Here is a 27594-nt window from a genome sequence, read left to right on the forward strand (position 1 = left end):
GATCCCACAAATCTCAATGGGGTCAAGATCAATAACACGCTTTTCCAATTATCTGTTGTGCAATGTTTGTGTTTCTTTGCCCACTCTAACATTTTCTTTTTGTTTTTCTGTTTCAAAAGTGCCAATTCTTCCCATAAGGCCTGCACCCATGAGTCTTCTCTTTACTGTTGTACATGAAACTGGTGTTGAGCAGGTAGAATTCAATGAAGCTGTCAGCTGAGGACATGTGAGACATCTATTTCTCAAACTAGAGACTCTGATGTACTTATCCTCTTGTAAAAAGTACTTATCCTCAGCTAAATCTGCAAATAAATTATAAATAAATAAATCTGTAAATAAATTAAAAATACTAAATTTTCAAACGTTTTTGGCAAAACGTACAACAGATTAAGATATACAAACCAATATTTGCGAGTCAGAGAGTGTTGGTGCTATCACCTTTAAAATTAATATTATTATTATTGTAGAGTTACTTTCTAATCTTCTAAATATTTTAGCTTTTTTTTCCTGGCCAAGGGCTGAAATGCGTTTTATCTATTATTTTCTCATTTCAATTCTATTAACCCTCAGAGACCCACCATTGAAGATCTCTTAATTTCTCTTTTTATACAATTTGTAATAATTATATATAAAATGTACAATATTACAAATTGTATAAAAAGGGAAATACAGAGATAATAATAATAAAAAAAATAGGCATACCAGCAGGGGACACTCTGAACATTAATGGAAAGGAGGACGTGAGAACAGGCTTGAAAATATAAATAATAGTTTAATGAAGAACTAAACAAAAAGAAAAACCCACAAATGTGTCGGACAGCTGCCCGTAAATCTCTCTCTCTGTCCCACTGCAGTCTCCATTCGGCCTTTATCCCTCTCTGAGGATTGATTAGGGGCCGGGTGTGTAAGATCACGACCCGGCCCCCTCCGCCCTGTCACAATTCACAACATACTTCTTTATTTAGATGTTCTCTTTTTTCCATTTATAGTAAAAGTTTGATGTTTTCCTGATAATTAATTCCTCAAACCACTGATTTTCCAATATCTCTACTTTTAAATTTACACTGGCAGACAAAAGATTGGAAAAATATACAGATTTTGCTGTTTCAGAAGGAAATTGGTATTTAATTCATAAAAGTGGCATTCAACTGATCACAAAGTATAGTCAGGACATTACTGATGCAAAAAACAAAACAATACAGTATAGGTACAAATCTAAAAATTACTGTACTTATTGGAACATCATGAAACAAAAATAGGAGAACAGAAAATCGGCATTCCCTTGCAGAACGAAACTGAAATGATGTGTCATAGATAGAAACCTAGACCTATATAAAGATGTTATCTCATGCACCATCACCTCAAATCACTGCTGACGACTGAAAGATCAAGTGCAGATATTTACAGGTTTCTTATCCATCAACCTAAACAGAAACCACAAGACTGAAGATTTGTTCACCGTTCAATAAAATCGTTATTGTAAGTAGCCAATTTAATTTTAAATATGTTTTCAGTCAAATAAGTGTTATAATGTATTCGATTAATTGGCATAATATACTACAGTAATCAATGCTTCGAATGATCTGACCATTAATATACAGTACATCTTTCTCCCAGATGTCTTGTCTGTATCGGACTGTTGTATGCATCCTCCTGATGTGTATGGTGTGTAAGAGCTGCTCTTCTTCTCTTGGTCACAGAAGGCCCTTCTCCAACTCACTGCGGCTAACACGCACTATTCACGCCCGTGTGCAACAACTGCTGTCTCGATACGTAAGATACAAATAGGCCTATAGCCTACTTTAGACGTACAAACCAAAACAAATGATGGGTCATTATGGTTAAACGCCCAAATTATGTTTTTTTTTTTTTTTTTTACATTATACATGATATTGATATATTCGTTTTGATTGAAAACTTAAGATATTTTTTATTTATTTATGAACAGAAACAGCAGCTTTTTGGTGGCGAGCTCTTTGAAAGCAGAGAGCTGATGGAGCGCACAATACCTGCTGTCACTGTCAATTATCGGACCTGGCTACACATGAAGGTTTGTCTGCAATCACCTTTTTGTTTTTGTTGTTGCTTGATTGTTGAAGAAATGAATAGGCTAAATAAATTCTACATTAAAGGAATATTCCGGGCTCAATCAACAACATATGTGGCATAATGTTGATTACCACATAAAATGGTTTGCACTCTTCCCTCCCTTTTCTTAAAAAAGAGAAAAAAGAAACAAAAGTTAAAATCGACGTTACAGTGAGGCACTTACAATGGAAATGAATGGGGACAATTTTTGGAGGGTTTAAAAAGCAGAAATATGAAGGTTATAATTGTATAAAAGCACTTACATTAATTCTTCTGTATAAACTCAAGAATTATTTGAGCTGTAAAGTTGTTTAAATTGTAATTTTGACAGCTGTTTTAGAATTTTTTAGGATTGAAATTACATTGTCATGGTAACGAAGTTGTAAAATTGGCAATAACTTTACACAGAAAAGGTTATTAAGCGATTTTATAACACTAAACTCATGTTAACATGCTTACTGTTTATGTCTTGTGGCTATACTTTTGAAACAGTGAGTATTTTCACGAATTGGCCCCATTCACTTCCATAAGTGCCTCACTAGAACCCAGATTTTCCAAATACATTTTTTGTGGGGGGGGGGGGGGGGGGGGTAATTAATATTATGCCACAAATGCTGTCGATTGATCTAAACTTATATTGAACAAGGAATATTCCTTTAAGAGTTTTTTGTTTGTTTGTTTTGCATTGTGCATTATTTATTTATTTTAATTAATTATTTCATAACAGTTAAGCACATTTTATTTTTACAATTCCTATTGCTTTCAATTATGATTGTCATTATCCTAACAGACATTTTTAAACTATTAAATTAATAAAAATACTAGCTACTATGATGTATAAATAGGCCTAGTTTACACTTTAAATAATAAGTTATGTTATTTATTTCCACGTTATTGTAATACAAATTGTGGAGTAAAACGAGTGTAACTGTTTTGAAAATAACGCACAAGGGTTGGTTTTAACAGTATGTGTTTGGGTTAGGACGTTGAGCGTTTGCGTTTGGCCTCTCGCAATCTCCAAACCTTCTGGACTCACCTGGAATATCAGCGGCTGCAACTGGAGAGAGAGGGGGACGAGAGCAAAGACAGAAGAGAGCAGAAAAGAGGCAAGCGAGGAAGGCCCCAGCCCACCTTATGTCAAAGTTTTATGGGTCTACAAATAGATCTGCGGGACCTAATGAGACAAGTCAACTCTCAGGTAAATGTGCACACTTTACTCAACAAATATGTCATTTGTAACGTATGTGACGTAGCCTATGCACTGTACAAACCAATATACAGTAGCAGAAGTGTTTTCACACAGAGAAACATTACGTATGCTGTTACAAATATTATTCACAGTATTGCACAACTCTGATGACCAAATCATCATTCATAGTTTGAGTTGCCATTTCAAAACAAAGGGGCTCTCGCCAGAATATCTACAAAAATCCCAAGGGGGTTTTAGGGCATATAGAAACTGATTCTTTATCTATTTATTTAAATCTAAGAATAATAACATTAATGGTAGACATAAACATGTTATGATTTTAGTGTAAACTGAAGTGATCATAATCTCTGTTCATGATTGTAACTGGTAGACTATACAGAGACCACTTATTTAAATCTACATGACTTTGACACTTTATTATAATGTAATATTCTAAAGTAGGTCCCCCTTTTTCAAATATAAAGGCAGCTATATATATTTTGGGTTCCCAGACCCCAGTGTGAAAATCACTGTTCATGAGCGATAGAACTAAGCTACCGAGACAAAAGTAACTGAAAGACTAAAACTCATGCTTCTCTTTCTTTATCTGCAGTTGTTCAGTCTAAGTATTACACAGGACCCTGAGTCTACATCCACAAAATCCCCAATTCTACGTCCCCTTCACTCCACTCCAGCTCCAAATACCAGCATCCGTCATCCCACAATACGCTTCACTCCAACCAGCAGTAGGAAACTCCAGACTTCATTTCACACTGATACTCCCCACAGTTCCACACACTTCACCACAGAATCAACCTCAACGTCCTCCAACATGAAGCTTCCATACAGAGGACTGACTGCAAAGCCTGAAAAGACCTCTGTGGGTGTCACAGTGACCCCAAGACCCCCAAAACCCACCCAGACATCAACAGTCTCTGATTCCAGAGGAAGCCTGTTGTCTGTGGACAAACAGCAGACAACAGCTCTATCTTCAGGGTCATCCCGTTGGGTTCAGCATCTGAGAGGGTATGTTATACTCAGAGATCTAGAACGGTACTTGAGCAGATTGGCACGAGATTACACAGCGCTCCAAGCTAAATACTGACAAACATACATAAGTCGTTTAACAATTAAGGAAACAACAACAAAAAAGCAAATGACCTTGGGGCAAAATGAAAAACCAAGTATTACACTGAAACATTATAAAACAAAACAAAGTATATAACAAATATGCACACTCACACATAATTGAATACACTAACATTCATAGTCATAAACAAATTCACAGTGTCACAGTTGATGTTTACCTTGTTAATTAACTGTTTTATTTATTAGAATATTTTATTACCTTTTTGTTTACTTCATCAAGGCCAGTGACAATACAGATACATACTCTACCTTGAGAAGAGTGAGAATATTTTACCTGTAGATGTGTGAGATTGTATTTGATATTTTATACGTATATTGATGGATTGCATGTCTCAGTGTTTGAGAGTATGAACAGGCAGCTAGAGTTTTTTTCACAGATAGCAGGAACAAATTAATAGAATTTGTATGCAGTATTTTTATATAGACTGAAATGTCAAGGACTGATTCTTCATTCTTCTTTTTGTATTAACTGCAAATTATCTTGCCAAAGCACTATTACTTGACCAATAACTTAATATATTATACGTCATATGTCATAATATAATAATTTTTTTCATTAATGGGTCTGTATTTGAAAATTATGAGCACTTTAAATGGTAGTAAGTGTTTTTTATTTTTTACAAAAACAACAAAAATGTTAGTCAGCCATTCTTGAAAATCAAAATTCCCCAAACACCCCACTTCCCTCCGCCACTGATAATCAGCCAATCAGAGGACAGAATGAGAGATTAACTTTAAATCCCTTTTTTGTTGTCTTTCCCCTGTACTTTCCACCTCTTCTTATTTATTAAAATATTTATTTTATTTATGTGAAATGTGTGGCAAGTTTTTTCATGCAATATTTATTTTTCATAAAGGATTAAAGGCAGTGCAAACGTGAAATATTATGTTTTGTATGTTTTGTACAATCTCAATCATGAGCAAAGAATAAAAGTATTGAGAAGAACTTGCAGTGTGTGTGGGTGTGTGTGCATAACAATGTTATTTAAGACAACAGACAAAATTAAATCATGAACACACAACGCAACCTGGATTAAGACATGTTGTAACCGATCTCTATTTCAAAACACTTCTTGAAACAGTAGTTCTTTGGCTTATGTCCAACATTTTAGAGAGAATATGAAGCAAACTGTCATGTTCACTGTTGTCTTTTGTTTTTGTGCTTTTATGTTGAAGTTTAGTTTAGTTCCTGTTTCCTGTTTGGTTTTTGTAGTCCTTTGTAGTTTCATTTTATGATTGGTTCTCGTTCTCTGATTGTTTGTAACAAGGAAACAAGGAAACTAAAAGGGCTTATATACACAAAAGGAACAAACAAGGGAATGAGGAACACCTGGGGAAACAATCAGGGAAGGAGAACTAATCAGGGGAAAACCAATCATAAAATGAAACTACAAAGGACTACAAAAACCAAACAGGAAACAGGAACTAAACTAAACTTCAACATAAAAGCACAAAAACAAAAGACAACAGTGAACATGACACAAACCACTAGCCTCTCTGCATAACAGGTCTTCATATTGCTTATTGGCCATTGCATTCAATATTGAAAATCAAAAGCCTTTTTTCAAATTACTCACAAATACTTTGGAACTTTGAGCATTAAAATCTTTTTTAATACAGTAGAATGTAGAGCACTGTGCCAGCTATTGTTATTTTAAATCTTGCAAGATTAAGATCTAACTAATTAGATCATTAATAAACATTTTTTAGTATATTTGAATTAAAAGATTTATGACATAATTAAAGTAAAACAAATTAATTTGATTGACCAGCTGAGAGAAAATATTAAATTGCTCACAAAGTCATTAAAATGTTACCAAAATCTTATTGCAAGTTAAGTATTAAAATTTAGTGATTTTAAATGCATTTTAATACACTGCCTGGCCAAAAAAAAGTCATCGTTTGGATTTAAAAAATAAGATACTTAAGAGCGTTTGATTGGATCATTATTGCAGTTATTTTAACCCTAACTGATGCATTATTGAAACCTGGAGAGATAGTGGTGAACCGTCAGATTCGCAGAAGAAATGTGGTCAGAAAAAAATCTTGAATGATTGTGATCGGAGATCATTAAAACGCTTGAAGTCACATTGTAAAAAATCATCAGTAAAACTCAAAGCTATGTTTAATAGTTAAAGTAAGTGCATTTCCATATGCACAATGTGACAATACTTACAGGATTGTGACTAAAACAGCTGTGTAGCCACAAAAAAGCCACTTGTTAGTGAGGCTAATTGGAAAACACGACTTCAATTAGCTAGAGAGCATAAAGACTGGACTGTGGAGCAATGGAAAAAGGTCTGATGTGTCCAGATTTACCCTGTTCCAAAGCGTTGGGCAAGAAGGGAGAGAAGGGAAGGGTAAGGGTAAGAAGGGAAGAGCATAAAGCGATGCACCTGTCATAATGCATAATGCCCACTGTACAAGCCTCCGGAGGCAATGTTATGATCTGGGGTTGCTTTAACTAGTCAGGTCTAGCCTCAGTATCATTATGCGGCAATAAAAAGAAGTCAGCTGACTACCTGAATGTACTAAATGACCAGGTTATCCCAACAATGGATTTTTTTTCTTTCCTTATGGCACAAGCATATTTCAGGATGACAATGCCAAGATTCATCGGGCTCAAATTGTGAAAGAGTGGTTCAGGGAGCACAAGGAATCATTTTCACACATGAATTGGCCACCACAGAGTCCTGACCTTAACTCCATTGAAAGTCTTTGAGATGTGCTGGAGAAGACTTTAAAGAGTGGTTTGACTGTCCCGTCATCAATACAAGATCACTGCCAAAAATAAATGCAACTCTGGATGGAAATAAATGTTGTGATGTTGAATAAGGTCATTGAAACAATGCCACGACGAATGCACGCTAAAGGCGGTCCAACGAAATATAAAAGTATGCAATTTTTATGGTCAGGCAGTGTATGTACTTACTGATATGTGGCTTTGGATTTAACCTATGCATAAAAAGTGTAATCTGGCTGTGTAGTGCGTGGCTCTGTGTAGTGATTGGCTAAAGCACTCATATGAAATGATTAGTCCACTGCTACAGACCCCTCCTGCAGGTGAGCTTTCATTGGCTGATCATGAGATTCGTGGGCTAGTCTGGAAAAGAGGGACCACAGTTTTAATGTTTATATGCATCCCGTTAAACTAGTCAACCAGTTAAACTAGTCAAATTATGAATGTTCTCCTCACTGAACCCTCTTCTTCTTCCTGAAATCACCCTTTTTCTTTTTTCTCTGCTCCCTCACTCTTTACTTTCCTAACCAAAACCTATCAATTTCTTCAGGCTTTTTCATTATTTTCTCAACAATGTAAGTGTGTGTGCAGGTCTCACCACAGACAGGTGTCCATTCTTGGTCTTGATCACTCGCAGATCTGAACCACTGGTGAAATCTATCACTCCCTCCTTTCCCCTCGCGATGGCAAACCTGATACTGGAAAGCATTAAGTGTACAGAGTTTGAAATGTATAAAACTTAAATAAGCAACATTTGGTTGCAGTACAATACTGTTCATATATCTGAAAAAAAAAATATATAAATTGAAAAATACAGTAAGAGTCAGTCACAGTAATAGCACCCATATATTAAACAACAAATAATAAAATCATAATTTCACTGCAATGGATAGCCTGGATGAGTGATAGAAAAGTTGAGTGCAAGTCTGAAAGCTGTGTGTGGAAACAACACCCGTATCCTATACATGGCCACCATTGGTGAATGCATTTGTTGTCTATGCCAGAATCTGCCACTGCATAGACTGCACAAACACACACCTGTCCTGACTGATGTTGACTATGTGTATCTTGTCCATCATGATAGCCAGCTTGGTGACGGTCTCAATCACATGATCACATTGCAGCACCAGGTCACCCTGGAGGTCAGAAGGCCAAAGATCAAAGTTAAACAACAGAGACTTCACAACACAGACAATCACAAGACAGGCCTCAGACAGGAAAATACTTCTCTCTCTCACCTTCTGTTTACTGTCAGCTGTGGGAATATGCAAAACAAAGAACCCGTCGCTGAGGGAACTAACAGAGATACCTACAAAAAGAAAGAAAATAAGAATTAAACTCCCTCAAAATTTGAACGTATTGTAGAGTATTTCCCAATAGGATGTTAATAGTGCACTGGTAGTCTGATACTGATGAGAATGAGGAAATATGATTACCGAACAATTAGACGTGGTGTAGCACAGGTGTATTTAATATTTATAAGCTTTGTTGTAGTTTGGTGTAGGTATACTTTTCAACAATGGGTAGAGCTGTATTACAGCAGTGGCATGCAGTCAGACCCTTCAAACCCTTCAGAGAAGGTATGACATAAACGGAGATGGAAAATGTATTTAACTTATGAAAAATTATTTCCCCCATTTATTAAAAAATGTATATGCATTTATGAAGTAAATGCATTAAAATACAATAATATACAACTTTCAAAACAACTTAAAATAACTGTAAACTACCACAAATATCTTCACATTGTTTCTCCTGTTTGACGGAGTAAGCGGTGCATGACAGCCAACCAAAACTACTTATTATCACACTGTAGCTCTACGTTACTGCATCCCCCTTCACAGGAGATTTTGAAGGGTTCTGTAATTAATTTGTATTAGCACAGTGACATAAAATCTTACCAATCAAATGTGTTATTTTCACCTTGTGGGTTGGCCGTCAACAGTCTGCACTAGCTCCAAGGAGAAGGGCTTATGCACTGAACTTAAATGAGGAAAGTTTTCCTTCCAGCAGCCACGTTTTAAAATCCATTATTTCCTTCAAACTATGGACCAGTTGACAGCTTTCCTGCACTATGTGTAATCGTAATATTGGCCAGTCAACGAGGCTCAGTTCTTACGATCGCCGTAAGTGTAGTTTCCAAATAAAAAGTTATGCAACAAACACAACAGAATAACTGAGACTGACAATAGGCCTAAAAGGACTGTGAGGTCATTTTACTATCATGTGTGTGTCCGGAGGGGGTGATGGGGTTAAAAGGGTAATGGGTACACTGCACGCCACTGAATTACAGTAACATTACCAAGCAATGCGCTGTAGTCGATGCGTTGTTTGATTTTTGCTTCCTGGACCAGCACAGCAGATGAGGTGGTCAACAGCAGCTGACGCACACGTGCCCGGAAACCATGACGATCATACTTAGTGACTACTACACCATACTGACAAAAAGAGAAAGGGAATCTGAATCAAAGCAATCAATACAATTAAATACATATCAAATATAATTAGATGAAATACATACAGAAAAAGAAATGTTTCCAAGCTTAAGCTTAAACAGACATTTACCTTCACCTTGTCATTCCCAAGAGTTTGCAGTACTTTGAGGTTTATCTCTTCAGTCTCTGCAGTAGTAAAGGTTGTCACTGAGTCTCTGTATTTGTGCATTTCAATGTAAAGAACTTTTTATTTGTGTGTAAATATTACCTAGCCTAGTGGCTACGAAAAGTTTGGGAACACTTTGAGGGTAGCAGTCTTTCTGACCCCTAAAGATCGCACTGGATACAACCTTCTGTTCCAACTGCAGACAGAGAGATGACAGATAAGTATTTATCTCTATATGTGTATGTTTGTTCTTTTTATATCAATGTGGTACCTGATTCTTCCACTCTGGCTGGATTTTCCTGCAGTAGTCCTTGACTAGGTTGCGCATGCAGATTCTGTGAAGGTGCTCAGACGCCTGCAGGGGGAAACAGAGAGTCATGTGTGGTTCTCAAAACATCAATTTGTCAAATCCCCATTCAGTCTGAACAACTGGAGCTTGGTGGTTAAAAAGATTATGTAGAAATCAACTTTTGAACACATTAGAATATCCTAAAATCTTAAAATTAAACTTGAATGTGCTTACTACATTGCACACCTCAGATTACAAATACACCTCACCCTAAGCAGATCAACAATTACAGGGCATGTAACTGTGCAGCAGTTAAATCAGAAATGTATCTGCATGCTGTTAAAGATGTGGCCTAGCGTTTATCACGTTTCACACTGTGTTCTTGATCCAGTAACCCCCCCCATCCCTTATGCCCATCATCTCTCCATTTTGATATCAAGTCCAAAAAGTAAAACATTTACTAAAATGGAATAAAAGACATGAACTGCATGCTCTTGTCAACCACCCCCCCACCCCCCCCCCCCACACCCAACTCAGTATTCACTATCCTAGCACATTCCAAAAATATTTAAAAGCATCCTTTCTCAAGACAGCATCACCTACCAAGATATAAATTAAGCAACTGACTGACTGAACCAACAATTAATCATTGCATAAGGTCCCATTGAATTCAGAAGTTGACACAAGTAATCATGTGTCTGCAAAGAACCTGTTACAGAATTTTTAAGTCCATTAGCATGTTGCATCAGTACTGAGGGCTCTATTGTGTCATCTATCTTCATCCACAAGTAAGTGAGAGTGGATGCTACACTAAATGTTCCACATGACACTTTAAGGAAAAGGTCTGTACACCTCAGTGAGTGAAGGCGGTGGTCTTGGCCAGCTCTTGTCAAGCACACTCTTTGGCAGATTCCGTTTCACTTTCATCAAGTAAGAGAAGCGCACGTGGTCCAGGAAGTACTCGTTGTCAGGGCAACGAGGCTCATTGCGCAGGATGAAGCCTTTGATGAACCTTTGAAAGGGAGAAATAAAAAAACTAAAATATTATGATGGATTAAAGAGTGCACCAAATCAATTACATCATGCAACTCATTCACCTACTCTACATTCTCAAACACACTCGTACTTGCGAATAGTGTCGGCCGCTTGTCTACGACGCTGGGCTTTCCTGCGTCCTTTGACTCCTCTCCACCATGACTGCAAGTTAAATAAGACAAAAACATAGGCTGCAACACACGCAAAGCATAAGGACTTATGATTGTCTATTACCTTTTTATTTCTGTCTCTGCATTCTGTCTTATTGTAAGGTTACCTGCTTGTCGAATGAGGTGGTACTTGGCTCGCTCCCTGTAGCCCCGCCAAGAAGTTTGAAGAGTTACGGCTAAAAAACAACCCATTCCCAAAGATTTAACAATATCTTTCATAAAGGCAAATATTAACACTTAGACCACATGTAAAAGGTCCAAATGTGAGACAATGAAGTTTAAAAAACAAGTAAATTGCCAAAAAACTTGTTTACGTATTGCCAACAATTGGTTGTAGTGAAGGAGCAGTGTTTATCTTCCTACTCTTCACCATCATACTTACCGACTGTTTGTTTCTGGGCTTCAAGTGCATCCTCAGTAACAAATAGAGTCTGTGGGAAGCGGATAAAGATTTTGGACCTGAGCAGAAAGACAAATTAAGATAAATTACAAAAAATAGAACCATCAGCATCGGTCCATCTGAAGTTAATAGTGTCTGTTGACCTCTGGCTCTCCTCAGTTCTCTCCCCTTATCATGCAAGTGTTGTTGAGGTCCAGGGTGAATGCAACACGAATCATCTTTCTTATTTTGTACATTACATTTAAAATAAAAGCCTCTCCCAAGTATCATGACGTATCCCTCTCTATTTTACCTTCACATACTCTACTCCCTTCCATCCATCTATCCATATGTTTTGAATTTTCTTTGCCCTCTCACCTGCCCAATTTGAATTCCTCAGGTTTGTAGTTGAGGTGTTTGACAAGAATGGCGACTCCCTCTGACAGTTCACCATGCCAGTTTGGCCAAGTGTCTGGACACAGAGACTTATACCTGTACAAGTATAAGTACATGCCAAAACTAACTTAAAGAGTACATTGCAAAGGACAGTTACAGAACATGTCCAACTGTTATTGAAAAGACTGTCAGCATGAGAAGCTCTGTGTGAGATACTAACCTCTCTAAGAACGCCTCATAGTTTCTCCTGTATGCAAATCCAGCTCTCCTCACTCTCAGATTCTCCATCAAACCCAAATACTTCACCTGATGCCTGACCAAAACATCATCAAACCTACCTGGAGAGACAGAGAGGAACAAATGAAGGGTATAAAACAGAATGCACAAGCAAATTTTACTAAAAACACATGCAAAAGTGACAATTGTTCCCTTTTTTCCCCACAAAGTTTTTTCTTTATTTAATATGAAAAAGGAGAAGGAGACAGGACAGGAGAGAAAAGAGGAGGAGGAGAATATTTATTGGATTTGGTATTTGACAGGAAAATCACCACTAAGCCTAATATCTCTAACTCTGGCCAGAGTGAGGGAGTACGGGCTAGCTCTCCTATTCATAGCCCCCCATATAATGGGGAGATTTTGGTAAGCGGACATTGTTCAACTCCTTCAAGGGGATCCCTGGCGCCTTCATTAAGCAGGGATCTCCCGTAATAAGCAAATGGGCAAATATTTCATCCTCACACAGAACGAGTAGCTCTTTAGGTTTGACCCATGATGGAGGTGACTGCTACCATTCAGAGCAAAAGGACACCATCTACTTGCTCCTTATATGATAGTAAGTAGCATGCATTTGAGAACTGGTGTGCACAAAAGGAAGTTACTCCTTTTCAGTGCTCGGTGGCTGATTTATGAAGGGTGTGAGTGTTTGTAGCTCTTTAGGATTAGGTTTACACTGTTGCCTAACCCTGCTTTTGTTCCTAAGGTCTATGACTTGCCTTACAACTCTACTGCATTAGAGTTTTGTGCTTTCCATCCCCCTCCCTTTTCTCAGAAGCTGAAAGGAGGCATGCATTGCCTCTGTACGGTTTGTGCGTTTCACTTTTATATGGCCAGGACAGCATTGTTTAGAATGATATACCTATACCTTGAATGCACTGTAACTTTTGTAGCTGCCAAATGCATACATTTAAAATGTAACACATCTGCTAATCAGCAAAGAGAGCACAATTATCTGTCAATTCCAGTAATATTAAAATAATCCAAATATTTATAAGATTTATAAGTCTGTCAATGCAACATATATATGCACCTACCTGGCTGTTTGGCATCATTGGGCTTTATACAGCGGACATACGCTGGTTCCTTAGACATCAGTATCTCCATCAGTTTAGCCAAACTGAGCTTAAACTGTGTGGCAGCCTGAGCAGAAAAACATGCTTAATAAGTGAGTGCTAATAAGTGTGTGTTAAGAACCAGTGAGTTAATAATTTTACATGTGTTTCTGTGTGTATGCATGTGTGTGTATCTAACCGTCTCTGGTCTTCTCTGATCTATCAACTCATCCACATGGAAACACTGACTCATGATGTGATTTCCTGACCGACACATAACCTGCAATCAGACACGCAGGTTTACTGTCAAACATACATTTTAGAAAGTCATATCACACCAACACACCACCATTTTTTGTAAAAGCACTGTACCTCCTTCAGGTGTCTGTACAGCAGGTCACTATTTTTGTCGAGAAACCCTGAAAAAAGTTACATAAAAATCTGTTATAACTGCAGCAATTAGCACAAGAATGAAGCATGGATGGATAAAAAGATGGAATGATGACTGGATAAATGGATGAATGGATGATCTCTCCTCACCACTGGTATTGTAGTTGACCTCTCCAGCATAGTGAACCAGCCTAAATTCCTCACGCCCAATTGCCTTGCGAATCTTCCCATTGGCCATTTTATGACTGGAGCATGAAATTGACCAATCAGATACCAAAAACATCCTGATTACATTTTATTCAGAGCCTTGCTGCCCCAGCAAAGGAAACACAGATTTCTGTGGGAGCTTCTCAATACTCAAATCGATGCTTTTTCACATCTAGTCCGTGTGTGTTTGTTGTTTTTTGTGGTTTTGTGTGTGTGTGTGTGTGTGTGTGTGTGTGTGTGTATGTTGGTTTTTGTGGTTTATGAGGACTTTTTTAGGTTATGCACCAGTAATTATGAGGGTATTATGCTATATATGGAGTGGTGGTGGTGTAGTGATCTAATGCACATAACTGGTAAACTGTTAATCAGAAGGTCGCTGGTTCAATCCCCACAGCCACCACCATTGTGTCCTTGAGCAAGGCACTTAACTCCAGGTTGCTCCGGGGGGATTGTCCCTGTAATAAGTGCACTGTAAGTCGGTTTGGATAAAAGCGTCTGCCAAATGCATAAATGTAAATGTATATATGTGGTTTATGAGGACACCCCTAGTGTCCCTGTAATTCAAATGGCTTAAATTTACTAAACAATGTTAATATATAAAAAAATGCCAAAAGGTTTCTGTGATGGTTAGGATTAGGGGTAGGTGTAGGTTTAGGTGCTATGGCATACTTTTTACTAGTGGCGATTTCTCAGGGCCAGCAAAGCCTTCTTTGCTGGTGTAACATGGCTAATAAACAAGTGTCAAAGGTCATTCTCATTGACCTTTTTGTTTATGTATTTTCAATCACTTTCCACTCCTAATCAATCTTCAAACACATAGCAAAAAACAAAAAAAATTACCCAATCAGACTTTAATCCTCGATGCTTACAAGCAAAGTGCGACAACTGTTTCACAAATCACTTGCGGGAGTTGTGCACAATAAACATTGAAAACATGTATTTCGAAGAGAGAGAAAAAAGCTTGCAGTTGCATTGATTGCAGAAAGTAATAAAATGACTCGTTTATGTTTAGGTCTAAGTGTTTTCTTGGTGAATTTAAATTAGTTAAATAACTGGGGTCGATAATGATAAAGTAATATCTAAGAAATTATGAGACATTCAAAATCTCTTCACAAATTTGGACAGTTTTTAAATATTTCTTGTTGCTTAGTATCTCAAAGACATTATTTGTGAAGCAAAAACATTTGTGTGAAAAACACTTTGGAATAAAGTGGCATCGCTTAATAGATTTCAATGTATTCTACAGCGCTGACGCGACTCATGTGAAAGACCCTTAAAGCAAATAAATATCAGTCTATTTTGCATATTAATAATTGCTTTTCACAAAACGGCACATTTTGAATGGCACATTTCTAATGTCCCCATAAGTCAAATCACTTAAAAAAACATACTAAACTATGTTTTTTTGAAAATGTAAAAATGCAGAAATTGTTTTGTGAGGGTTAGGGGATAGAATGTGCCTGTGTGTGTGTGTGTGTGTGTGTGTGTGTGTGTGTGTGTGTGTGTGTGTGTGTGTGTGTGTAAGCGCCTACGTGACAAAATGGGCATGGGCCCCCAGTGTGTCCTCCAGCTTCTCCAGAAAGGTGATGTCACTGGCATCTCCTGGTCTTAAGCACTCCTCATCCTTATTAAAATAAATTATTTACTTAATTTACTTCAGTTTAGTTTGAGTTAAACTTTGATGAACAGAAAACTGAATATTCATAATGAAAGCACACAGACCAAAATGGCAATAATGCCTTTATGTTTCTCCTCCACCAGGTCACAGATGATTTTGTTGTTGAAATATTCCACTTTCTCCCACTGGACAGAAAACAAATACTACTTTTATACAAATGTAACAGTTTTTTTGTTTAAATATGACGTAAATGTTTAATTGATATCATTGATATATTATTTTTTTGTATTTAATTGCAGGTTTACACAAATATAAGATATGTTTGAATCTTTATTGTAATTTTTCAATTCTTCAATGGTGCCTGAGTTTGCAGCTCCTCCTCCAGTTGCCCAGAGCCCTCGCCACTACTATGCCACTATTATAAATTATTATAAGAAATGTAAGAAATATTGTAAATAAAGGTGGAGTTGGGGTGGCGGAGGGATTCCAGAAGTGTCACAGGTGAGGTACAGTAAGCAGCTGCTTATATATTTTGGGTTGTAGCTATCCAAACTTTTATTTGAACTCCATAATGTTGTTAGCAATGTGATCACAATGTAGAGGTAGCTTTACAAAAACTCTCTCACATATATTCAACATATACACATTTTGCATTATTTTCCTGCCACAAACTCACCACAATGCCTTCAGCCTCGTACTCCTCCTGTTCACTTTTCAGTGTGAGCTCAATAAACAGTTGCTGCAGTTTCTCATTGCAGTAATTAATACAAAACTGCTCAAAACTACAGACACAAAAGAGAAAGAGATGAATGTCCTCAGTACCTTTTCCTTTCTTCCATGTCTTAATGTAATTTTCTTTTTATATTTTATATTTTACATTAATGTGGTCTATATAACTAATTAAAACCCATGAAAACAGAATATATTTTCATCAAAGAGAGAGTGTGCCAGACACACCTGTTGTGTTGAAAGACCTCAAATCCATATATGTCCAACAAACCAATAACAGAAGAACATTTGCTGGAGTAGTAGACCTCATCCTGTTAAAAACACACAACAATAACAACAACTTCTACAATCATTCCACTAGAGGGCACAGCCAAATCAGAAAAAAAAAACACAAGATCTTGTTCATAGATGATGATATACATGTCAATTTAAGTAAAGCAATGGCATGATTCTCATCAAAGGAAAGCAGGAACAAACCTTAAAGGCCAATGATTGGTTTAACTTCTGGACAAGCCAGGTAAAGGCACGACCATATATGGCTTTTGCCAATGAGTCTCGGGCAGAGAGAGCCTGTTCAAAACTTAAGGGACTGATCATCTGAAATAAACACACATACTGTATACAGAAAGAATGAACAGCACAAATGTTTCTTTTCTGTCAATTGTGAACCATCCATATATCTGCTAATGGTCTGAATTCATGCAGAATGATTAAGCCATGAGATTACCAAACATAAAGTATGTTGAAGTTGAAATTGAAAACGATATTGTGATTTTACCTCCTCCCCTTTGGCAACAATTTTCTTGTGTGTAAGAGCTTCTTTCAGAATTGACCCATCCACACCCAGCAGCTGTTGATAAAACACACATGGGGCAACAAGCATACAACAAATCTGAACTGAATAGCCTAACCTAACATAGGTACCTGAGACGGAGGACAAACACAATACCGTGTTACCCACCTGAGATCATTTTTAACAAAGCTATGAAAAGTATGCATACTACTAAATCAGAGAACAGTATCAGAACAGCTTGTTACTCACACAAGAATAGTTCAGAACAAACCAGACACGTAACTATTGACCCTGGTATCTCCCATACCAAACAGTATAAAGCTCAGACAGATATTGACTTGAGACAGGACATTAGTAATATACTCAGTAGTTTTAATATACTCGCTGTTAGCGCAACATAAACTAAATATTAAGAGTTAAGCATGAGTGCTTTACACACCTGGGACAGGTATTTAAGCTGAGGCTCAGTGGTGACATGTGTCTCTCCCATCTCATCCTCACCAAATTGTGTGTTACCCAGATGTAGAACACTGGCCACAATCTCCATCAGTTCCTACAGAGGAAAGGAATTTTGTGAGTGTGTACTGTTTTATATAAGATCTATAGCCATGAATGTCCAAGGTGTGCTTGTACGTGCATCACCTGTATCTCATCCTCATGAAAGCCAATGATGGTAAGAGCATTTCTAACAACTTTCCAACCATTCTTGTCATTGATAGTGCTCACCCGTGGACAGTTACCCTGAAAGAGAGAGAGAATATATGTTACAAAGACACACACACCAACATACAGTGTCTTCACAAACTGCAAACACACTGGGAAATGGGATGATGGTAAATGGTGATGGAGAAGAAGGGGGAATGGGAAATGACGTGGGCTGGATTTGAACTCGCATTCCTTGCATGAGCACTGAATAGGATGGAGCATACCAACAAGCCATGGCCCTGGTAATGATAGATAAATCTACTCTTTTTCATGGACAAACATTTCACATAAACACATACCTTTACTAGGTAATGATAGTGTTGTGGGTTGGTTTTCTCCAAACCAAGTCTCTTCAAAAGAGGATCCTCTCCACCCTCCAGTAGCTGATAGAAGATGTGGAAGTTTCTCTCGCCATGGTTCTGATGGGCCACTCGGGATTTCTCTAGCAGGTAGCTAAGAATGTGACCTCCAATTGGAGCACCCTGAAAAAGAAAGATCATTTTATTTAGAGAGCTACGAGCATGAACATCAAGATCTGAGGGACCTGTCAACAGTTAGTGCCATGGGTTACATTCACACAGCAGCAGAATATGGTTGTCCTGTTTGTAGTAATTAATACAGTTATGTTTATATACAGTTCAGTTATGAAACACATTATGTAATACAGTTGTCAGTCCCACAGAGACTATGTAAACGTAGCCAAACTGTTGACGTGGTTTTCAATTAGTGTAAAAAATCTAAATGTCAGATCTGAATTTCAGCAAAGGGGTGCAGTCCTCACAGAAGTGAGTTTCATTTACCTTATAGTCAAACTGAATGTCCATGTATTTCCCAAAACGACTCGAGTTGTCATTCCGGAGAGTTTTGGCATTCCCAAACGCCTGGTATGACAGAGTAATAGTGATTAGAATGCTTAGCACCCTTGCTGTGTTTTTTGAGAGGGTGCTCATGTGTGCATACCTCCAGTACTGGGTTGGACTGCAAAAGTCTCTCTCTAATAGTGTTTGAGTTGTTGCGGGTGGGACAGATGTGTGTGAAGTACTGCAGAATTTTTTTGGAGGCCTCAGTTTTTCCAGCACCACTCTCTCCTGAAATCAGAATACACTGATCTCTTCTCTCAGTCCGCAGTGCACGGTATGAATTATCCGCCAAGGCAAAACTGAATTCACACAGACACAAAAACAAATAGTGTAGACAGCACAATAACAGATGACACAATAAAACTAGAGTAGCACTGTTACAATGGCAGAACACTTAACAGTTAAAAATTGTAAACACTAAGGGACAAATTCACCACTTTTTCACACCACTTTTGGGTGTGGTGTTTCAGTGCAAATGCCTGTGTCTTATTCACTAACCAATCGCTTTCCATTTTTATTTATTTAAATACAAATCCTTGACATTCTTTTCAGTGCAATCACACCAACATTCAAAGTAAAGAGATAGTGCCTTATTCACAAAGGTCAGCACTATTTGCCTGGTGTAATTAACATCGCTCAATTACAGGCCATGGAAAGCAGGTGGTAAACAATTGTATTAGAAAAAGATCTGTGTTCAATTTAAAGGAGCAATTAATCAAATGATAATCAAATGATAAAAAACAGCATTATAAACAGGCATATTTTCAGACATAGTGTAGTCGAGGGCATTTTCGGCATTTTAAAAAGCTGGTTCAGGTGTCTGGATCGCAGTGGTGGAGTGATGCTGTATAGTCCCAGTAAAATAAAATCACAGTCTGCTACATCCTCCAAAATCAAGCACTTAACAACCTGCATGATCAGGAATTGCACCAACATCGCATGCACATAAATGCCGCTATTAGTGGACACGATTCTTAGTGAATGCATCCTTAAAGGTTTCAATGCCATCATGAACTACTCTTTATTTAAACCTCTACAGATATTACAATCTCTACACAAAAACCTTGTGAAGAGATGTAATATCTGTATAGGTTTAAATAAAATTCTTAAATCACTTCATGAGGACACCTCAAATAGTGATATCAAACTGTTAGCCATGAATGTGATTCCAGTAATTAGCAAACTCTAAATTTATCAAACAGCTTATAATAGCCTGGGTGTGAGGAAGGATTTCACATTTTAAATGAATGTGTAAGTGTGAATGAATATCTGTTAAGTGGAAAATTGTGTGCATGTTCCAACTCCGGAATCTCCAGGAAAGTGAGTCATACCAAGAGAATTGGCGGAAGGTTTACAGGGTTTCTCACGGCCCGACACACAAACACACACTTAATACTCACATATGAGGCGAGATCTCATAGAAATTGACTCCTCTGTGGCGCTCCATGTTCTGTTTGGAGTAAATCTGCAATTCTCTGTAAGGATTCACGGACACCAACACTGATCCAATATATGTCTTATTAAGAGAGAGAGAAAGAAAAGGGACAGAAAGAAAGACAGAGAGAGAGAGAGAGAGAGTGAACACAAGTACTGCTGTGTGATAGTGGCACAATACCCGCATTTCCACAGTTGGGCCAAATGAGGGTGTGCTAATGCATGCCAGGGCCAGTTGACTTCACACGGGGTTTCTTTGTGCTTCCTCAGGGCTTCCTCAGGGCCAACGGCCAACGGCTTTTTGCCTGCCAATTACCCTTTGGCCAAAGAAGGCCAACTAGGGATTGAGGCGGGGTCAATGTCAAAGGCAGAGTTACTAATTTCACAATTTTTCAGATCTAGTTACCAGCTTACCTCAACAGATCAATAGAGAAGTCTGTTACCACTGTTTATGTTCATGTGGAACTCCTGTTATTTTGCGATCTCCACGTGATAGGGAAGCAAAGAGAAAGTCAGAATGAGCCGCCATGTCACCGCTCTGCCATTCTGAACTGGTTTGTGTGTGTGTGTGTGTGTGTGTGTGTGTGTGTGTGTGGTGTGTGTGTGTGTGTGTGTGAAAGACCTCTGACTGAGGACAGCAAGATATAAGGCACAACATTCAATAGGTGTGTGACCCACCCTCAGCCAAAACCAAGTTGTTGTGAACCGGCTAGTGAGATGCCTGCTTTAATATACTGTTTTGAGAAGGATTTTAGGCCCTAAAACTATTTCAAAAAGAGAATAGAATGATCTGACGCTCGCCACTGTTGTGGCTGGTTAGGACAAAAACTCTGTTTAACATGGAAAAGATACCTTTTATCGTGCGCCACGTTGCATCTGGTTAGGACACGATGTGACTGGTTAAAAGTATTGTTTATGTGTAACTAGTTAAAAGTATTGTCTATATTATAGGGGCACTGCACGTATCCCTCTGGAAAGATGTGTGTGTATGTGTCTTACATATATGAGACCCTCTCTGTACCGTCTCCGCAGGTTTTCAATGAAGGCTGCTTCGCTGTTGTAATTCTCCAAGAACAAGAAGTCTTGTACACCGACCCGATCTCTTGCAGAGAGAGTGCTCTCCATGACTAACCTTACACCACCTTCTCCAACGTCCTACAGAGAGAGAGAGAGAGAGAGAGAGAGAGAGAGAGAGAGAAAGAAAGAAAGAAAGAAAGAAAGAAAGAAAGAAAGAAAGAAAGAAAGAAATAGAAATGATAGATCATGACAAAGAAAACACTAGTGCAAAAACTTACATAGCAGGGTCATAGTACAGGGACTAAACAAACAACATGCATGCATATACACATTCACTAAGAAAGGAAGCTATGGGACAGTTTGGGATAGGTTTCCTTTCACACACACAAACACAATTATCTGTTTATCAGTGTGAATGTTGGTATGGTCAGCAAGTGACCTCTGCATGTAAATCCAGTGGAAAATCTGACAAGATGCTAAGTGTTTGAGGAAGTGTGTCTTTGTGGGTTCAGTGAGAGAGAGAGAGTTTGTGTGTGTGTGTGTGTGTGTGTGTGTGTGTGTGTGTGTGTGTGTGTGTGTGTGTGAGCGTGTATTTATCACTTTGTGGGGACCAAATGTCCCCATAAGGATAGTAAAACCCGAAATTTTTGACCTTGTGGGGACATTTTGTCGGTCCCCATGAGGAAAACAGCTTATAAATCATACTAAATTATGTTTTTTGAAAATGTAAAAATGCAGAAAGTTTTCTGTGAGGGTTAGGTTTAGGGGTAGGGTTAGGTTTAGGGGATAGAATATAAAGTTTGTACAGTATAAAAACCATTATGTCTATGGAAAGTCCCCATAAAACATGGAAACACAACATGTGTGTGTGTGTGTGTGTGTACATGTTTATACTACGTTGTGGGGACCAAATGTCCCCACAAGGATAGTGAAACCTGAGATCACATACCTTGTGGGGCCCAGCCAGCGGTCCCCATGAGGGAAATGGCTTATTAAACATACTAAACTATGTTTTTGTTTGAAAATGTAAAAATGCAGGTTTCTGTGAGGGTTAGGGTTAGGGGATAGAAATTATCATTAGATCTGTATAAAATCCATACAATGCATGGAAGTCTATGAAGAGTACCCACAATAATATAAAAACATGTGTGTGTGTGTGTGTGTGTGTGTGTGTGTGTGTGTGTGTGTGTGTGTGTGTGTGTGTGTGTGTGTGTGTGTGTGTGTGTGTGTTTTAAAGCAGAGAGACAGGAAGGTCACCTGTGGAAGCTAATGCTAGAAGTTAGAACAATAATCTGGTGGGAGTAATACAGTATATGTGTGAGTGGATGTTCACTTTCCTTGGCTTTGCTCCACTGTTGTTTTAAAGATTATTTTCCAATGAATTAGCGATAACGCTTGCATAAAATAAGATTTTAACGACTCACCAGCCCATTCCCCGGACACCTGCACTTTCAGATCTTTCCTTTTCCCATTCTTAATCCATTGTTCTCTCAGCCCTTTTTGTGTAAATGCATGTTTTGTGTTTTTATGTGGTCTACACACAAGGATGCAGACAAAATGATTTTTGTTTGTCCCTAAAATGAATTACCAAAAGCAACTGCTGTTTGCTCAAGATTTGTGATTACCTAATACAGTATTTATGATGCTGTAATGACCTTGGAAGCTTAATCATGGTCATTGTGTTGTTTAATTTAATGGCTTTGGGAGGTTACTTCAGTTTTTGATCTTGACTGTTGTTAACAATACTTGTTTGAATGAATTTTACTAAATGAATTATTAGCTTAACTACAGCAAAGTTTGGCATAGTCTTCTGTAAAATTTGGGAGCATATAAGACCCATGAGCAGAGTTTTTCTTTTATATATATATATAAGCATCAAATAAGCAATCCATATTTCAGAAATCCATAGCACAGTAGCACCAAACAAGCAATAAATAGCTTAGAACAGCATGGGAATTGCATGCTGGTTAAACTGGACTTTTGAGCAAGGATGTTACACAAAAAGTCATTTTCTAAGAGATGTCTTCAGCTTCACTGATGACTGGATTAAATTATATAATAATAATTTATTTCAGGTGGCAGAGAAAGTCTTAGGTTTTTGTTTACTAGCACTACAGATTTGTTATAAAATAACAAACAGCAGATTCCGTTGAATGATATTTGAGAAATCCGAATTTCATGGGAAACAATTAATTGGTTTGTATATCAAGAAAATAAGTTGCTCTGTTACTGTCTGCTCTACTATCTTGGAAACTACTGATAGGATTGATATATGCCTATAGTTGAAAACATTGTTTGGTTCACCATCCTTAAAACTGGGGTGATTACCTGTTTTCCAGCAATTTGGAAATATACATTAGACCATGCCCAACAACACCTGAAGGTCCCTGATACATTTTACTGAAGCCAATGCATGAAGCAGCACTGTGTTTAATGAGAGTACTCATTAGCTCACTGCAGAAACCAAAGGCAGTTGGTCTATTCTGGCATAACCAACAGTACATTTTCCTCGTCCATCTACATGAGCAGGTCAGCCTGGTAGGCTTGCAGCACCACCATGATGTGCAGAGCTGAGACAGCCTGACCTGCCACTTCATAGGCTTTACCCAGGAGCCAGACGTAGTCCTTCAGTGTTTGAATGGGCACAAGTATTTGCCTTTGTAAAGGCTGTAGCTCTAGAGACGAGCACTCACAAACATCTTGGTATGATGTTCATGCAGCTCAGGGCAGAACGGCACCAGCTGGCAAGATGTGGAGTCATGCCAGCTTGGATAAAACGATCATCAAGCCGAGAATGCTCAGGTGCACTCACAGTGGGTCACTCTAGTTTTAGTTTCTCAACCGCCTGAGAGAGGCCCTGTGACAGCTCAGCATCAGAGACTAATGTGGTTAGCTCGATAGGCTTGCATTGGTGAAATTTCCTCCTAAAACTCTCCAAGCTCTTCATCCCGCCCATGCATGTCTTCCTTTTGAGTCCATCGGGAGCCACAGAGGGAGCATATTGGAGGAGAGGGGACTGGCATCATCACTCAGAAAGAGGGTGACCCGAGAGCAAAGTGTCCTGAGTCTCATGTGTTCACAGTGAATCTGATACACCGAGTGCCGCTTCTGCTTGGTCCAGGCAGAAAACACAGCGCTCATGCCCATCAGACACAGGGGGAAAACATTTGTGAAATGCCATATTGAAAAAGATGTTACTAAGCAAACGGCTTTTTTATGCTTGTGTACAGTAGACACACACACAAATACAATAAATATATTAGTGTGGGAGGGCGGAGGTCGGGGTCAGGTTGTAATTCTGCACTCCCGGACCCTAATCAGGCTGATTAGCCCTCGAGAGGGATAAAGGCCAACTGAAGATGGCAGTGCGACAGAGAGAGAGATTTAAGGACAGCTGTCCGACACCTGTGTGTGTGTTTGTCTTTTGGGTTGAGTTTTATATGAAACTATTATGTATATTTTCAAGCCAGTTCTCGCCTCCTCCTTTCCATTGATCCCTTTACACTGGTGCCGAAACCAGTGAAGGAGGAGGGCTGTGCCGTATTGGAGTTCTCGCCGCTTCCATCCACCCCAAAGGAGCAGCCGTGGCCATCCGCTGGAGGACGGAGGAGCCCGGCCTCCTGGAAGCGGAGGAATGGCCACCGACTGCGAGGGGAGGAGGGGCTCCCAAGGGTAGGACTGCCTCTGATCCATCCGGGGCGGCACGGCTGTCATCCATTAGAGGGTGGAGGGTTATTTTTATTAATTTTTTGGCTCTTTTAACTGTAAGATTTTTACATTTTCTATGCCTGTCATATTTGGCATTCTAATTTCTCCCTTTAATATTCTCTGGTGTAAGACCTGTTTGGCAATTTGGCTTCAGTGGCAATGTGAGTTGATTTTATTGTCCCAGTTTGTCTTGGTTAGATAGTACTGCTGAAATTGTATATACTACATCCAGTTGATTCTATGTTTATTTTGTTGACAGCGAGTTTCACCAGTTCTATATATCTCAGCTTCTCCTCCTCAGGTTCTTTGAGTTGCTTGCATTGTAGAATTTAAATAATGTGTTATGTTTGTGTTGCACTTTATGACAAAATATAACTGCATAGTCTACTTAATAGTCAGTTATTATTAAGCTGGTGTATTCTTAAAGTGGGTACTGTAGCCCCTTAGAGAGTTCTGGCACTGAGCCATTTCTCTGGGCTTTTGACTTTATAAGTCTACAGCTCTTCCATATAAGGGCTGTTTCTCTGCTCTGCAGCCCATTTGAATGCTCTCTGGATAGGACACTCAGATAGGCAGACTGGCCTCCTCAGGCAAGATATATTGTGCAGTGTGTCACCATAGCTATGCCGTGGCTACTGTGGCTTGTCTGACCAAATTAAAGAAATAACAAATCATCATCAGTTATCTAGAATGAACAAAATGTGGAAACAACCTCTGTACCCACTCACACAACTAGAAAAATATGCCTGCCTGCAAACACACACACACACACACACACACACACAGAGAGAGACACACCTAAAATATTAAGAAGGACATTAGATCTCTATATTATGAACAAAAACATTATTATTTGAATGCAAGCATACAGACATCTACATACTCATACTCACATAGACAGAAATGATTCAAACAAAAAGTCTTACCCTGCGGCGGTACCTCATCCTTCTCTCTTTCTTTTGTCTCTTTGTCTCTCTCTCTCTCTCTCTTTCTCTCTCTCTCTCTCACTCTCTTTCACTTTAAGGGAATCCCTTGCTCCTGGTGTTCTTCACTAATAATCTTCAGGGTGTGTCTGACAAATCAGGGAGTGCATGTCTTTGTGTGCATCAAACTCTTCATTCATCTACCCTTTCATACACTGAAACACACACATCCAGAATCATACACGCTCACTTTTACAATAAGCTTGTCCACAAATACAACTCTCTTTTCTCTTTTCTCTCTCTCTCTCTCTCTCTCTCTCTCTCTCTCTCTCTCTCTCTTAATAACACATACATAATCCGTCTATACTTCTTTCTTGCTCCCGAAGTCTGAGGGGAAACTTTGATGAAAATTTCCAACAACCAAAGCCACACCCACAGCTGATCAGTCAAAAGACCTCTTTAAAAACATCACAAATAAAACACTTCTCTCCCTCCCCCTATCCTTCCTGTTATCAAACACTTTGTTTGTTTGTTTTTGCTTTTTACTCTGCAAGTCAATCACTGTCTGACTTTAACTCCCTTTTTCTGTTTCCACAATCTCTCTTTCTTTCTCTCTGCAGAGCACACAGAAAAAAAGCAGGGCTAAGTCATAACTCTAAAATGGAGGAAACAGAAAAAGGTTTGCAGGTTTAGCTTTGGCAGAATCTAAATTGTGCAAGCAGTAGGCAAATAAAAATTGTAAGATGAAAAACAGTCAGAAAAGTGCTAACATCTAATCGCTCATACAAAACAGCAACATGACTAAAGACTATTAATATGCCCAAACAAAAGTCACATGAGTCAACCTCAGAAATCTTTTTCTTTTCCCTCCCTTTTGCTCTCCCTCCCTCTTTTCCTCACTTGCTCATGCACATATGCAACAAATGATCACTGAATAACTCTCAGATGCATAAATATCATATGTCATGTCAGCAACAGTCAAACTATTACTCTCTCTTTCTTCCCTCATTTTATCTCTCTTTAAAGTGATAGTTCCCAAAAAGAATATTCTGTCATAATTCACTCCAGTATATTCGTACAGTATATCTGAGCAAAGCTAGACTAAGCAAGACCAGGTTCTGGAAATTCTGTCTTTTTTCCCTCTTGACTGTATTTTGGGCAAGATTTTGCAGTCTGGCTGCATTACACAAATCATTTTACAATTGGAAACACTTGGCAGGCTTGTGTACAGGGGGCCTGGCATATGATACAATAATTATTCATATTTATAGAGCCTTTTGCAGGCAGGAAAGAGACAAAGATAATCAATCCAGTGTGCCACTCATAATAAGAATACAGAGAGTTATGCACTTTCATAATATTCTTTTCATATTTAAACAAACACAAAACTACATATGGATACCAATGTGCTGTACATGCATATTGCAAAGTGAGGGGAAGAATTAATTATTTACAGCATCAGACATTACAAACACAGAGTAGTGATGGACATGGTAACCATGGAGGCAGACAACAAACACGCATAAACACAACCACACATATCTAGTGCATAATTAATCCAGTGATGAATACCCGATAAAGATAACCAAATCATGCAAACCCCCTTAAGGTTCATGAAATGTGTGTGTTTGCTTTGAGTTCACCTCAGAGCTGCGGTTTCATTTTTGTTTCAGCATGGTTCCCCCTCTCTAAATGAACAATCAAGTCTTTCACTTACAAGCAAACATGCACACAAACAAGAATACGTGCACACATGGACATGCACAAACATCCTGTACAGACCAGCCTTGTTGATCTCTTCATGTCTTGTATAGTTGATACCAATATCTGGCTGAAGCCCAACAAG

General features: G+C 38.5%; 2 protein-coding genes across 2 annotated transcripts; one reads left to right on the top strand and one right to left on the bottom strand.

Moving 5' to 3' along the window:
• The first annotated feature begins 1105 nt into the window (after positions 1-1105).
• On the top strand, positions 1106-5596 carry LOC127624569 (uncharacterized). Its single transcript, XM_052099355.1, has 4 exons — positions 1106-1773; positions 1949-2050; positions 3071-3437; positions 3832-5596. The coding sequence occupies exons 1-4, from the start codon at positions 1618-1620 to the stop codon at positions 4380-4382; spliced, it is 1176 nt and encodes a 391-aa protein (XP_051955315.1). The 5' UTR covers positions 1106-1617; the 3' UTR covers positions 4383-5596.
• Positions 5597-5640: 44 nt separating this feature from the next.
• Positions 5641-26144, bottom strand: LOC127622832 (unconventional myosin-Ic). The gene is made up of 32 exons (XM_052096939.1): positions 25752-26144; positions 21100-21255; positions 20067-20182; positions 18767-18965; positions 18607-18687; positions 18106-18288; positions 17744-17842; positions 17541-17654; positions 17087-17158; positions 16786-16905; positions 16537-16619; positions 16256-16361; positions 15684-15764; positions 15494-15585; positions 13905-13999; positions 13737-13783; positions 13564-13644; positions 13343-13452; positions 12257-12370; positions 12019-12132; positions 11644-11720; positions 11369-11437; positions 11183-11282; positions 10909-11068; positions 10039-10122; positions 9870-9963; positions 9732-9787; positions 9469-9604; positions 8405-8475; positions 8205-8302; positions 7765-7864; positions 5641-7529 (listed from the first exon to the last, which is right to left on the bottom strand). The coding sequence occupies exons 1-32, from the start codon at positions 25767-25769 to the stop codon at positions 7509-7511; spliced, it is 3147 nt and encodes a 1048-aa protein (XP_051952899.1). The 5' UTR covers positions 25770-26144; the 3' UTR covers positions 5641-7508.
• Positions 26145-27594: the final 1450 nt, after the last annotated feature.

Source organism: Xyrauchen texanus, chromosome 3 (assembly GCF_025860055.1).
Source record: "Xyrauchen texanus isolate HMW12.3.18 chromosome 3, RBS_HiC_50CHRs, whole genome shotgun sequence".
NCBI lineage: Eukaryota > Metazoa > Chordata > Actinopteri > Cypriniformes > Catostomidae > Xyrauchen > Xyrauchen texanus.